The sequence below is a fragment of the Miscanthus floridulus genome, chromosome 15 (genome assembly GCF_019320115.1).
Source record: "Miscanthus floridulus cultivar M001 chromosome 15, ASM1932011v1, whole genome shotgun sequence".
Taxonomy (NCBI): domain Eukaryota; kingdom Viridiplantae; phylum Streptophyta; class Magnoliopsida; order Poales; family Poaceae; genus Miscanthus; species Miscanthus floridulus.
The window spans coordinates 69,151,007-69,166,752 of NC_089594.1; the positions used below are offsets into that span (position 1 = coordinate 69,151,007).

The 15,746-nt window shown below is 44.5% G+C and overlaps 1 protein-coding gene across 1 annotated transcript; it reads right to left on the bottom strand.

The window, feature by feature from the left end:
* Positions 1 to 5,650: 5,650 nt before the first annotated feature.
* Positions 5,651 to 8,030, bottom strand: LOC136508871 (L-type lectin-domain containing receptor kinase S.4-like). Its single transcript, XM_066503646.1, has one exon. It carries the CDS (start codon positions 8,009 to 8,011, stop codon positions 5,930 to 5,932), a length of 2,082 nt encoding a protein of 693 aa, XP_066359743.1. The 5' UTR covers positions 8,012 to 8,030; the 3' UTR covers positions 5,651 to 5,929.
* Positions 8,031 to 15,746: the final 7,716 nt, after the last annotated feature.

A 15,746-nucleotide genomic window follows, 5' to 3' on the forward strand; every position in this document is an offset into this window, starting at 1 on the left:
ATGGAGGCGCTGCCAAGCTTCAATTTTGGAGTTTCCCTTCGCTGTGCCATTAAGGCCAGGTTCAGCCGTGGCCGAAGGCTACCAACCACCGCACCATCCCACGCCCAGCCAACTATGCCACGAGCTTGACGTCCACCTCCACTGCACCCTACGCTCATCGCTAGCACCTCTCCCGCCTCGCCGATGCTGTTGACACGGCCGCGCTATGGCAGAGCACCGCCGCCTCTCGCTGGCCGCACGTGGTCTGTCCTGCTCGAGGTATCTCTGACCGAACCATCACCACAGCCGTGACTAGGGTAAGCTAGTGATACTCTCATGCTAGCCAGTAGCGGCGCGTTGGTCTAGGGTAGCCGGTACGGTCGTGCCACCGTCACTTGCGGCCGCTCACCATGGTCGTCACTCCCGCAAGCTCTGCCACTACCGTAGCTTTGGCTAGTGTAGGCACTTGGGCTCTAGGTGCAGGTCGGCCCGCTAGCTGGGCCGAGGCGGGTCCTAATTGGTCGGCGTGGCCATCCAGTGCCGTGTCCACCGTGCCGACGCGCGCAGGGGTGGCTAGGCCCCCCCGATGCAGAGGTGAATTATTACAGGGTCATTAGTGCATGATTGCTGACCGCGTGAATAATGCGCATAGTGGCCGTGTGATTTCATTTAAGCGCGGGGACTTATGTGCAACTACGGCAGCGCGCGCGGGCTCCCCCGCGCGTGGGCCGCGTTCGTGCGGTCGAGCCATCGTAGGTCGTACCTCGTTGGGCCGCGAGGCCAAATTGCCTTTTCTTTTTCCTAAGAAAATAGAAAGTCTTATATTTTACATTCTAAGCTAAACTTTGGAAATTAATATCAATTCGCTTAGATGTCCAAAAATCGTGAAATAAATTTTGTTTAGTTCCTAAAAATGTTGTTTATCTGATGGCATAGTTAGTTTATGCATGTCCGAGTTGACACTAAGGCCTATTAAATCAATTGCGAGTGTTTAGTATTATTTAGATTAATATTTGTAGGAATTTTTGTGGCAAGTAGGTAATAGTTTTGTCCATGAAAATTTTACAGTAGCTCCATAGTATTATTATGTGCCATCTGTAATTTTTGTAGCTCCATAATAATTAGTTTTCTAAGGTAACTAATGAGCCCTAGTTTATATATATAGTAAATAAAATGAAATAAAGAAACACCTAGGGATTTTATAACTAAAACATTGTGAGAAATTAGCGCCTAGTTCGACAACTTGGATACGTGGCCTAGTACGTTAATCGTCAGCGCTAGCTCGTTAGCTTGAGAGGCGTAATCGTATTTTATGAGTTGCGATTGTCATTGATTATTTACGTCCCTGTGCTGCATCCACGTATTTCATGATAGGAGCGATGTTGGATCGCGGAGTCATCAGGAGTAGCGGAAGCAGATGGTGACTTGATGATAATGCCACCAAGATGAAAGCTAACTTGGTTTTATTTTATCCAGACAAGCCCCGGTGCATAACCCCTATTATTCTGCACTTTATTTTATGCTTGTGTATTAGGTTTAAGGAGTTGAATGAAACCCACTTGCATATATATATATATATATATATATATATATATATATATATATGTCCTTATCCTATGAGTTTTACTAGTATGACAGGATCGTGTATATTGCTATGCTACAGGACTCCGGTAGAAGTCGAGTGATTGTCTATCACTCGCGAGAGATAGAAAAGATATTATTGTTGTTGTTATATTACTATCACATAGAAACTATATGAATGATAATTGGAGACCGGTGGAATGGTACTTGGATCTGAATTTGGTTTGGCATTTGAGCGAGGCTCGGATTACGCTTGTTCCGCCTGTGTCGGTTAAGGATCGTCCGTTGCATTGAATTCTAGTCAAGTCACAGACGTATTATCTTGAACACATACTTTTTTATGGGTGCATGGATGACTCATTGCCCTCTTGTCATGGGTTCTGGCTCTTTTTGGACCGACTAATTGGAGGTGGGGATGGTGGAGGTCTAAGCACTACACTGAGTCCGGAACTCAGGTGTGAGGGCTTGGAGTCTAAATTTGGATGGAGACCTAGACCCCTTGATAGGAGAGTGGTGGGTTGGTCCTGCTTGTGTCTGGGGTACAAGCACGGTGTGTGTTTTGGGGTATCCAGCTGGACACATTGATTCACGAATCGCCAGGTAATGTAGTACGACTTGTCTACAATCTAGCACCGTAGTAAGAACTAGAATATGAAAGAAGGAAAAATGGTTCTGATTGCTTACCACCTGCTTGAAAGTAGCACAGGTGCTTACATAGAATGGTAGTTAATGAACTAATGATGACTACTAATGAAACTGAATATAAGGACGCGCGCTTAGTAATGCTTACTGCAGATGCAATAACCCACAAGCTAGATAGTCTTGCATATCCTTGAAGTCTTTTCTTTCCTTCTAACGGGTAAGTCTTGCGGAGTACAATTGAGTACTCAGGGTTTGTTCTATCCTGTTGCAGGTGACAGGAACATGTGGAGCTGGCACTTGCGTGTGGAAACCTCCTGGTGGGCTCAACGAGGATTTTCTTAACGTTGCGGACATAGAATTTAATTGAAACTTTCACCCAAAATGTTTTACAATGGAAAAACTTATAAATTGCTGTGATGTATATAATGTATCATCATGTTAATATTTAACTTATCATTAAATGATTTTATTTCCGCTGAGACTCTGATAACATGATTATATTCCGTTGTTATAAACAATAAATATTATACTCTGATGTTGCATGAAAAGTGATGCAGGAAATGGCTGAATTTTTGTAAGCTTTATTCTCTCATTTATGATCCTGATGGAAAAATATGAATTTTTTGGTTCTCTCATGGGGTGTGCTCGACGAAACTGCCTAATGTAGCTCACCTTCGGGGTGCTTAGGGTCTAGTGGAAGATAAACACTTCCGTAAGTGTCTTGTTTTGGGCGGTTCTACCACATGTGGGGTGCACGGGATGGGTGTTTCCCAAAAGGGAAAGAGGTGGGATTATTTTTCCTAAAATGGAAAGTTTGATTGGTCGGAAAATCGATCGCTTGATTAAGTTTGAGTGGGCGTTCGCCAATTAGTGGCGTCGTATTTTTTAGAGGTGTAATAACAAAACAGATATATATATATATATATATATATATATATATATATATATATATATATATATATATATATATATATATATACTAGTCTTTCCTTTGTATAGTCAAAAAAAAATGGGCAACTTCATGGACATATACTCCCTTTGTCTAAAAAAAATGATGTTTTGACTTTTAGACTTCTTTGGCCGGTAGTTTTATTTAAAATTTTTATATAAATATTATTTATTTTGTTATGAAATATTTTATCATTATAGATAATGACTTATTTATTTTATTATTTGCATAAAAATTAAATAAGACGAACAGTCAAACAAAAAATTTAAAAACATCACTTATTTTGGGATGGAGGAGTATATGTTTGGTAGAGACATGTACTTTTTCAACGAAGGAGTAGTGTTTTTCTCTTACAACAAATCAGCGAACAGTATTTTTCATCTTGTCTTTTCAACAAAGCGAACATTGGCATTGGCTGCTACTCACCGATCTTTTTGAATTTTAACGCCACCATATGTCAAAATTTCCTTGATTTCCAAATTTTGCACGCTAATAAGGTGCATTCCACTAAAGCAAATATTTTAATTTTAATCCAAGGTGACCACATGTGTATATGACTCTTCGTCCGAAATCGAACGGTTTCTTAAAAAAACAAAAAGAGGCTACCACTGCCACTCTGCCGTTTGCCGTTATATTTTAGTTTAAGTTTTATTCTAACCATTGGTGACGGAGATAGGTAATTTAAAGGAATATTTAGGCGTAATGTTAAATTATCTTTTATAATAACAAAGCTTGGTAGTCTAGATGTAAATTTAAAGGGTTATTTATGCTTTTGATAATGGTGGAAGTGGGCAATCTTTTTACAAAACAAAAAATGTTTAGTGGCGATTATTCTCTATAATGATTAGAATCGTTTGAATAAATGGTCAGATGTTTTTTATTTGTATCATAATTTCTAGAATTTATCTTTATTTTATAACATATATTGTGGAAATTAATGTGGAGATTCTGTTTAGGGCCTCTAGTTAATAATGTTAACACAAGTGTCTTCATCTTTTGTATTGCACATCCGTAGGTCTTTAATATGTACTTAACTGAAACATAAGCTTACATTATACCAGCACATGTTGCATCTCTTTCTATGACATCACGAGTCCATAGTTTTGGCTATCAACTTTTGATCTTTTCAGTTGTTGAAATTCTTTTATCGATGTGTTAAGTTGAAACTCTAGCACTTAGACCAACTTTTGGAGCCTCTTTATATCCTTATTAATTGATAATAATAAAGATTTTGGTGAAAAAAAAAACTTTCCCATAGTTTCTTTAATTAGATCTCCAAGTATAATCATCTTCTATTTCAGATTTCTCGCTAACCGAAGATGGAGAGTCATGGCAATAAGTCGTGCTTAATAGTTGTGATTTTGAATTTTAGATGTTGTTTATGCTACCTTAACTTTTTTCCGTCCTCTACCACTATCTACACGATTGTACATAGGATTTATACTTACTTTTAATTTAACATGTGTAGAAGTGTGTAATTTTTTTTTGAGAATGTGTAGAAGTGTGTAATGTAGACACACTTTGTGGTTATTGAAATATTTACCATAATAATCATATTGGTACCTAGACTTCAATTTGAGGGATATTTTAGTTTTATTATAAAGATGAGTAATTTAGACACAAATTAAATGGGTTACTTTATATTATGTTTTATAATGGCAGATGTGAGCAATCTAAAAGCAGTTTTAGGTGTTACTTAGCATTATTTTTAGTGACTAAGTGGGTAATTAGAAGCAAATTTATGGGGTTATCTTAAACTATCTTCTAAAATGGCTACTTGAGTAATTTAGATGCAAATTTATGAGATTACTTTATGTACTTCACTAATGACAAAGTCATATTTTTTTAGAAAATTGAATAGACTGAATAACTATTATTAGTGATGATAATTTGAGTATCTCAAATCAAAGAAAGATGTTTTCTAATGTTTATGAGAATTTATAAGATTTATTTTTCCCCTTGCGCATGTCATGAGGATTAACATATGGTACGCATGTCATGAGGATTAACATATGGTACGCATGTCATGAGGATTATAAAATGATAAAGAGGCTCCCTTGGGGCCTCCAACCAGTAGCAATATATAGATTAAGATTCGTTCTACCTATACCGAAGCAGATGTAGATATGTAGCATTTAGGAGGCTTTGTGGAACTAGTCTGTGTTTAGATCCCTTCTAGATTGAAAAATGGACACTGTAGCACTTTCGTTTGTATTTGACAAAAATTGTCCAATTATGAACTATTTAGGCTTAAAAGATTCGTCTCGTCAATTACGGACAAACTGTGCAATTAGTTGTTCTTTTTACCTATATTTATTGCTCCATGCATGTGCCGCAAGATTCGATGTGACGGAGAATCTTGAAAAATTTTGGATTTTGGGTGGGATCTAAACACCCCCTTAGTCAAAAATAAATTGGGCAACTTCATTGACATACGTTATGTTAGGTAGAGACATGACTAGTCATCATTGGCACTGGCTACTACTCACCAATCTTTTTGAATTTTGACGCAGCCATATATGTCAAAAATTCCTTGATTTCCAAATTTTACACGCTAATAAGGTGCATTCCACTGACGGAAATATTTTAATTTTAATCCAACCAGACCGCACGTGTATTTGACTCTTTAGCCCAAAAATCGAACGATTTTTCTAAAAAGGACAAAAAAAAGATTAAATAAGAGGTTACCAACTGCCACTCTGTCATTTGCCGTTACTGAGTGCAGTAAAAAAAAAGACAGCTCAGATATAAACAGGCTCAGGAGGAATGTGGACGCCATCACATGCTCCCGTGAGACGACCGCATGGACAGCGGCGAGAAGGGGAACGTGGTGACCGACGTCTGGGTCCCACCGTCCCACCCGCCGCCGGCCGCGGCGGCGCGCTCGAACGACGACGACGGGTACGAGTGCACGAAGTCGTCGAATCCCACCTCGCCGGAGTACGCCAGCAGCATCGGCGGCGGGGGCGGAGGCTCCGGCACCTCGCCGGCCTCCCCGCCGTCAAGGTACCACGCCACCTCCCGCATCGTGGGCCGCGACGCCGGCACCGGATGCGAGCACCACAGCCCCACCTTCACGGCCGCGGCCGCCTCCGCGAAGTCGTACGCGCCGGCGAGCCGGGCGTCCACCACCTTCTCCACCTCCCCGGCCGCGTACCGCTCCCAGGCCCACTCGGACAGCACCAGCTCCTCGGGCTCCGCGCGGGGCTCGATGGGCCGCCGCCCGGCCACCACCTCCAGCACCAGGGCGCCGAACGCGAAAACGTCGGCGGCCGCCGTGGCCTTCCCCGTCCGCGTGAGCTCGGGGGCCAGGTACCCGAGCGTGCCCACCACGCGCGTCGTGCTCGGGTTGGCCCCGCGCTCGTGGAGCTTGGCGAGCCCGAAGTCGCCGAGCCGCGCCGACATGTCGGCGTCGAGGAGCACGTTGCTGGCCTTGACGTCGCGGTGGAGGACGACGCTCTCCCACCCTTCGTGCAGGTACAGCAGCGCCGACGCGACGTCGCGGAGGATGCGGTACCGGACGGGCCAGGTCAGGCGCGACGCCTTGAGGTGGTCGCCGAAGAGGTGGCGGTCCAGGCTGCCGTTGGGCATGTAGTCGTAGACGAGGAGGAGGTCGCCGCGGCGGCGGCACCAGCCCTGGAGCTGGACGAGGTTGCGGTGGCGGAGGCGGCCGATGGACGCGATCTCCGCCACGAACTCGGGGAGCCCCTGCCGGGACTCGTGGTTCACGCGCTTCACGGCCACGGTCTCGCCAGACTTGCCCCGGAGCACGCCGCGGTACACCTTGCCGAAGCCGCCGGATCCCAGCACCTCGCGCTCGCGGAACCCGCGCGTCGCGCGCCGGAGCTCGGCGTACTTGAACCGGTGCGGGCCGTAGTCGAGCTCCCACGGCTCGATGATGTCGCGGTTCTTGTACCGGTACGCGCCGTACGCGCCGGCGCCCGCGAGCACGACGATCGCCACGAACGCCGAGAACGCGACGGCGAGGATGAGCGAGGTCCGGTTCTTGCCGCTCTTGATCCGCGGCAGCGACGGCAGCGACGAGAGGTCCAGCGCCGGCGCGGCGCCGCCGCCGAGGCGGAAGCTCCATCCCCTGACGTAGTGTGAGCTCGCGAGGACCCCCGTGGACGCCGAGAATCCCACGTACATCTGCTCGCGGAAGATCCCGGACAGGTCGACGCGGAAGGAGATGAGCGGCGCGGCGGGCTTCCCCGCCGTGCCGTTCGCGATCGAGACGTTGAGCACCCCGGCGGCGCCGTCGTAGTCGACCCAGGCGGTGGTGTCCCCGTCCTTGAGGTTGAGCGGGTCAGCCTTGGAGGACGCGTTGGAGATCAGGCTGTTGAGGTTGACGCCGACGTGGTTGCCGTTGACGTCGTCGAACTCAAAGTCCTGCACGGTGTCGAACTCGACGGCGAAGAGGTGGTTGGTGGCGTTTCCGACGTCGGCGGCGCTGAGAAGGCCCAGGTACTGGCTGGGCAGCGCGCCGGGCATGCGCGGGTCGGGCGCGACCACGAACGCGAACCCGTGGCCGCCGAGCTTCGGGAACTCCGGGACTATGGTGAAGGCGAACTGCGTGGAGAAGGACGCGGCGGTGCCGTTCGGCCGGTCGAGGAAGCGGAGCGGGGTCGGGTAGAAGGCGTGGCCCAGGAGCTTGGACGTCTCGTTGGTGAGGCGCAGGACGCCGCTCGGCAGGACCTCGGTCGCCGACGTGCCGTTCAGGTTCAGACTCGGGTTCTTGCCGGCGCCGCTCGCGCTGAAGCCTTTGTAGGTGAACTCTTGGGAGGCGGCGACGGCGAGGCTGGCGAGGAGGAAGAGGAAGGAGAGGAGGATGGGGGGCTTGGGTTTCTTGGAGCTTGACATTGGAGCGATGGAGTGCGGGGAGGAATTAATGGGGATGGGGATGAATCATAAATGGAGGAGGAGGTGGTGGTTTTGTAGCAGGCCTGCTTCAGTTGACGAAATTTTTTAGGAAATGGAACCGTAGCATTTTTGTTATTATTTAATAATTAGTGTTTAATCATATAGTTTGTTCGGGAGACCGTAAATGATCGTGGATTATTTACTGCTGGCTGGTTTGATGTGAAAGAAAAACACTGTTCTCGACTGGAAATTTACGATCGTTTACGAGCAAACGAACAGGCTAGTCTAATTAGGTTTAAAAGATTCGTCTCGTGAATTTTATCTAAACTGTGTAATTAGTTTTATTTTTTATTTATATTTAATGCTTCATACATGCGTCAAAGATACGATATGACAAGAAATCTTAAAAAAATTAACAAAATTTTGGAAACTAAACACTACCTAGGGCCCCGTTCAGTTGCCAAAAAATTTTGCACAGTAACTGTCACATCGAATCTTGCGACACATGCATGGAGTATTAAATGTAGACGAAAAAAAACTAATTACACAGTTGGTCAAGAAATCACGAGACAAAACTTTTAAACCTAATTAGTCTATAATTAGATACTAATTACCAAATACAAACGAAATGCTACAGTGAGCCAAAATCCAAAATTTTTTTTTATCTAAACGGGGCCTAGGTAGGAGGAAGAAAGGGAGAGGAGTATGCGTGTGGCTGGCAGTGGCTTTGACTGCCTCACTGTGGATCACCAGCAGCACCTGATATGATAATTATTATTATATCATTATTATTAATGGCACTGGGCATATAGCAACACGCGGGTATATTATTAATAACTATGCTTTTACTGCTATCTTCACTTTTGGTTTTGCTCATTTTCAATTGTTGCTTTTCAACCCAGTCAAGCAGAATTTGTCTCGTATGTTGGAACGCAAACTTAATTAAGCGACGGGTTAGCGCGCGACCCGTCTTCCACACCATGCGTGCCTCCTCCCACGCCCCACGTGCGCTCCCGACCATGTCGCTTGCTGCCGCCGTGGCAGAATCGTTGGAAATAACGTATTTACCGAAACGTTTATCTCTCACTAAACATAAAGCACCCTAAGAGCAAGCTACATCAGACGGATTTCGTCGAACACACCTTAAGGAAGAGCCCAAATAATCCACATTTTTTCCCGGGATCCAATAATGAGAACAAGTTTACATTCTTAATCCATTTCATACATCTATAATTCTTAGAAATATATTATTATAGTACCAAGTTCAGACAGTGGAAATTAAACAGCAGAATTGAAATAAACATCTATCGGTAATAGACAAGGATCCGTCTGTGCCCACCAAAAGAATCATTCACACAACAGCTACTCCTCAAGCTGCACCTGTAAAGGGTAAATAAACACTGAGTACACAATGTACTCGTAAGACTTATCCGACTAGTAGAAATAATTTCCCGACTCCAAGAAATATGATAAGCTTTATGGTTTGCTGGGTTCCTTTTTTCGAAAATCAATACTAATAGTGAATCCTTATGTATGTTAATTATTAGCATTCATGATTAGTTCATTATCTAACCATTGTATGTAAGCATATGTTCTACTTTCAAGTAAGAGTTGAGCAAACTGTTCTATTTCACCACTTTTCATCTTTCAGTTCTTACTAAGGTGCTAGACTATAGACAAGCCGTACTAGATCGTCCGACGATTCGTGAATCAATGTGCCCAGCTGGGTACCCTAAAACACACGTCTCGCTTGTGCCTTGGCACAAGTAGGACCAACCCGCCACTCTCATGTCATGGGGTCCAGGTCTCCATCCAAACTTGGACTCCAAGCCTCCACTCCTAAGTCCCAGACTCAGGGCGGTGCTTAGACCTTTACCACCCCCGCCTCCAATTAGTCGGTCCAAAAAGAGCCAGAACCCACGATAAGAGAGCAACAAGCCTTCTCTACGCCCATACACAAGTATGTGCTCGGGATAATAAATATATGACTTACCTAGAACAAAATGCAATGACCGGTCCTTAACCAACATAGATAGGGAAACAGTGTAACCAAGCTATGCTCCATTGGCCACAGGACACAACCTCTTACACCCACCAATACCCAAACCATATCCTTGCCCGATCTCTATTTTTTCTTTCATCATTTTATCAGGAGTGATAATAATAATCACCTATTGTGAGTAATGGCAGGTTACTCATGCTACCAAAATCCTGAGCATAGCAACTACTCGACCTATGCTAGTAGGACTCATAGGTAGGTATATCTATGCTTGTAGTTTTCATAAAATGCATGTAACGTAAATGCACAACACATATATATATTCAGTGATCCTTCAAAATAAGGGTTATGCATTGGGGCTTGCCTTGGGCAGGCAGGGTGTCAACAAAGTCAGCAACTGGTGGCTCCGGGGCTTGCTCCTGTACGAGAATCTCCTCCTCGTACTCCTTGATGATCTCCTTGTACCCCTGCTCACCTCCAGGCACGAACTCTACCAACACATTATCTACATGCATGAAATGGTAATGCAACACTTAGTAATACGGCAACAACAACTCTTAAAATAAGAATACATCTATTAAGCTACTAAGCTAGCTCTACCGACTAAGACGTTAAGTTACCTATTATGACCACTAAACAGGTATGAAACATTGCATGTATTATCTTAGCAACTAACGGCATTCTTACTCTTAATATCGATTTACTATATATCATAAGACAAAGAGTACTAGCTACCCTATTTATCAACCTATTCTGAATGGAGGTGGCCGGGAAGGCAGTGGCGGTGAAAATGGGGTGCGAACGGGATGGAGGGGAACAGGGCAAAGACACAGTGCCACGGAATTGAATGGAGGTGGATGGTGCGAGGTGAATTGGACGGGCGTTGTCGTTTGGTCTTAACGTGGCCGACGGCGGGGAATCTCCAAATTGAAGCTTGACATGGTATGGCTACAACAGTGGGTGAGCTTGGAGTGTAGCTAGGTTCCCAATTGTGCTTCTGGCGTGCACAATTGCTCATATTTGACCGGTGCTGCGAGCTAGCCTTGGCATGGCTCGGTGACGCCGGCGCGACACCATTAAAGGCGGAGGTGACTGGGGAGCGTAGAGTGGCGCACGTTGCTCAATAGAAGTGGACAAGGACACACAGGGAAGGTTACACGTGCGTGTATGAGTCGGCACGGCTCATGCGGCCGTAGCGCCATAATTGGCAAGCCGACAGTGACACGACCATGTGCCAGTGCAGTAGGCGCGCGCAGCAACGGCAGCGACGACACGACGCAAGCAGTGGGTGCACACGATGTGGCGACGCGACGCAAAGGAATGAGCACTTGCTGGCGATGACTGCAACGGCCATGCGATGCCACATCACCCGTGCGCAACGATGATGGCGCCAGGTGGAGCAAAGTCGGCATAGCACAACGCGGGTAGCCCTAGGGCACCAACAGCGATGCCAGCGCAGTGTGCATCATGTCGGAGAGGAGGCCCACGGCCAGCCAAGGCTGTCGACCACCACAGCCAGCCAAGCTTGGCCAAGCATGCACGCTCACTCGCACGGCCAACACGTCGACGATGGCATAGGAGTATGGTGACCGTGTCCACACGATAAAAACCGGCCAGGAATGTCATGCGAACGATTTTTAAAGCGTTCGAAAAAACCCAAAACGTTGATCTAATCACCAAACCACCTATGTAATTCCTAAGAGGGCATATTAAGCTACTAAAACAAGCCATGAAACTACATCACTACTTTATACAATTCTCCTACAAAAATTATCAAACATAGCTTTTCCAAGCCACTTTTTAGATTTACAAAATCGACTAACTCTTGATCGGATTCATGTCAAATTCGATTTCCAAGCTATTAGGTATGCTAGCTAGTGAATTCGCTTTTCGATCGCAGGTATTTCATCGTCACCTACATAGTTAGTACTTCTAACTTTACTAAAGTCTCGTATATACATTCTATAGTGTTTTTGTTCAATAAAAATTCACGAACATCCGTACTTAGAAATTTTTATACATTACGAACGACCTTTCGTTAAGCATTTTCATTGGTCATTTTAAGTTATGTACTCTGATTTACACCCTATATTACATACATTTACACATAAATATGATGCTCTTGTAGTGTTTTAGCAAAAGATTGTACAGGATAACATCGAGGGTGTTACAAATCTACCCCCTAAAACAAAATCTCGCCCCAAGATTTCATGTGCCTAGTGTGGGAAAAAAGGTAAGAAATACATTTCAAAAATAAACAACTACCTCGATGAACTAGAAAGAAGATAGGGATAATGCTCCAAGATGTAACTTTCTTGCTCCCACGTTGCTTCATCTTCCGAGTGCTTTTGCTAGTGAACCATGTAGAACTTCACCACATTGTTCCTAGTCACTCTTTCTTTCTCATCTAAGATCTTGATAGGATGTTCAATATACATCAAGTCAGGCTAAAGGGGAAGTCCTTCAATTCCCATAGCTTCATTAGGTACCCACAAACATTTCTTCAACTGAGATACGTGGAACACATCATGTGCTGCTGATAAAATATCTAGAAGTTGGAGGCGATAAGCAACTGGACCACACTGCTCCAAAACTTTGTAAGGGCCCACATATCGAGGGGCTAGCTTGCCCTGAACACCAAACCGATGCACCCCTCGCATAGGAGACACCTTGAGATACACATAATCTCCAACTACAAACTACAATGGCCTTCTTCGCTTGTCCGCATATGCTTTCTATCGGCTATGAGCTGCCTTTAAATGACTCTAAATAATACTGACTTGCTCTCGGGCTTCTTTGATGAAGTCAGGCCCAAAGTATCCATGGTCTCCCACTTTAACCCAGTTAAGCGGTGTTCTACATTTCTTTCCATACAGAGCTTCAAAGGGTGCCATACGAATGCTTTCTTGGTAGCTATTGTTGTAGGAAAACTTAGCTAGGTTGACACAGTCATCCCACTTCTTAGGAAAAGAAATGGCATAAGCTCTCAACATGTCCCCCAGTACCTGATTTACTCTTTCTGTTTGGCCGTCAGTCTATGGATGATAGGCTGAACTTTGAAAGATGCTAGCACCAAGACACTCCTAGAGTTGCTCCCAAAAGCGGGAGACAAAGACGGACCCTCTATCAGAGACGATAGTGAGGAACTCCATGTAGGGTCATAATCTGATCAAAATACAACTTGGCATACCTTCTGGCTATATATCTAGTATCCACCAAAAGAAAATGAGCTAACTTGGTAAGGTGATCCACAATGACCCAGATAGAGTTATAGCCTTTGGACATGTGGGGTAAACCCACAATGAAATCCATGGAAATATCTTTCCATTTCCACACAGGAATAGGCAAAGGCTGTAAATATCCCAGGGTACGCATGTGGTCTACCTTGACTCTCCCACAAGTGTCATACTCCACGACGTACTTGGTGATATCCTATTTCATATTGGACCACCAATACAAGTGGTGCACATTATGGTACATCTTGTTACTACCAGGATGAATAGACAACTTGGAATGATGAGCTTTATTCAAAATCTTCCTTCTAAGCTCCTCATTTGATGGAACCACCAATCTGTTCTTATACTTTACTACCCCTTGCTCATCAATACTAAACTAAGGACCACGCCCTTCGGTAATCAATTTCTTGATGTGAGGAATTTCTAGAGTGTCTTATCTTTGCTCCATAATAATCTGTTCAAGTAAATCTGAGACTAAGGCAATGTGAGCTAGCGCCTTAGCATGGTTGAGAGACAAAGATGTTTCATCAATCTGATATGACTTCTGGCTCAAAGCATCAGCCACCACATTAGCTTTTCTAGGATGATAATGAACCTCCAAGTTATAATCTTTGATTAATTCCAACCATCTGCTTTGCCTCATATTTAACTTAGACTGAGTAAAAATGTATTTGAGGCTCTTGTGACCCATAAAAATGTGTACTTTGTTTCCCAACAAATAATGCCTTCAAATTTTTAGAGCATGCACCACGGCAGCCAGCTCTAAATCATGGGTGGGATAATTCACCTTATGCTTTTTCAGTTGGCGTGAAGCATAAGCTATCGCACGCCCATCCTGCATAAGCACACATCCCAACCCCATCTTTGAGGCATCACAATATACATCAAAAGGTCTATCAATATCTGGTTGGGCTAGGACTGGAGCAGTGGTAAGAAAGTTCTTCAAAGCTTGGAAAGCTTCTTCACAAGCCGGGCTCCAAACAAACTTAGCGTCTTTCTAGAGCAGCTTGGTCATTGGCTAAGCTATTTTGGAGAAGTCCAGAATGAAGCGCAAATAATATCTAGCAAGACCAAGGAACTGACAAATCTAATGTACTGACTTGGGAGACTTCCAATTTAGCACATCCTACACCTTGCTTGGATCTACAGAGATACCTTCTGATGTCAGAACATGTCCCATAAACTATACTCGATCCAACCAAAACTCACACTTGCTGAGTTTGGCATACAACTTATGTTCCCTCAATCGAGTCAGTACTATCTGAAGGTGTTGGACATGCTCTTCCTTATTCTTGGAATATATCAAGATATCGTCAATGAATACCACCACAAACTTGTCCAACTCTGGCATAAAGACTGAGTTCATGAGATACATGAAGAATGCAGGTGTGTTGGTGAGACCAAAAGACATGACTAGGTATTCATACAGCCCATACCTAGTAGAAAAGGTTGTCTTTGGTATATCTTGTGGTCTAATCTTAATTTGATGATAGCTTGAACGGAGATCAATCTTAGAGAACACTTTGGCACCAGCTAGTTGATCGAACAAAGTATCAATATGAGGTAAAGTATACTTGTTCTTAATGGTTATTGCATTGAGAGGGCAGTAATCCACACACATCCACAGAGTGCCATCCTTCTTCTTTACAAAAATGGCTGGACAACCCCAAGGTGAAGAGCTAGGATAGATGAATCTCTTTTCCAACAACTCTTCTAACTGTTTCTTCATTTTAGCCAATTCCTTCTGGGCCTTGCGATACGGGCATCAGGAGATAGGAGCAGTGTCAAGCTCTAACTCAATAGAGAACTCCGCATCCCTATCCGGTGGCAACCCAGGTAGATCTTTAGGAAAGGCATCCAGGAACTCGCAGACCACAGGAATAGAGGCAAGATTAGGAGAAGCTTCAGCATGAGCAGCAATAGGTAAGGCTGGATCTAAGGGCATAAGAAGAGACATCCTATCCTCAGAAGAAGGAAGTCGTAACTCAACAACTCTCTACTTCAGATCCAAGACTATCCCATATACATGCAACCAATTCATTCCTAGAATTGCATCAATGCCTTGCCTAGGCAGCACCATGAACTAGAGACAGTAAGTGTGAGTGGCTAATACTAAACCCACTGTATCCGTCCGAGTATTAACGCATAACTGTGCACCCAGAGTACTAATTCCATAGGCAAAAGGTATAGCCATAAGAGGTATATTATGCCGATGTGCAAATCCCATGCTCAAAAATGAATGTGATGCACTAGAATCAAACAACACATAAGCTGGATGGAAGTTAATGGTGAACATACCAGCCATCACTGGTTCATTTTGTAGTATTTCCTCAGCCTTTGTGAAATTAACCTGTCCAGATCGGCTCATTGTCACTTTCTTCTTGATAACTGTCTGCTTGATTAGGTGGGAGTTAGCTGATGGCTGAGCAGACTATGCAGGTTGATTTTATAGACACTCCCTGGCATAGTGGCCTTCCTTGCCACACTTGAAACAAGCACC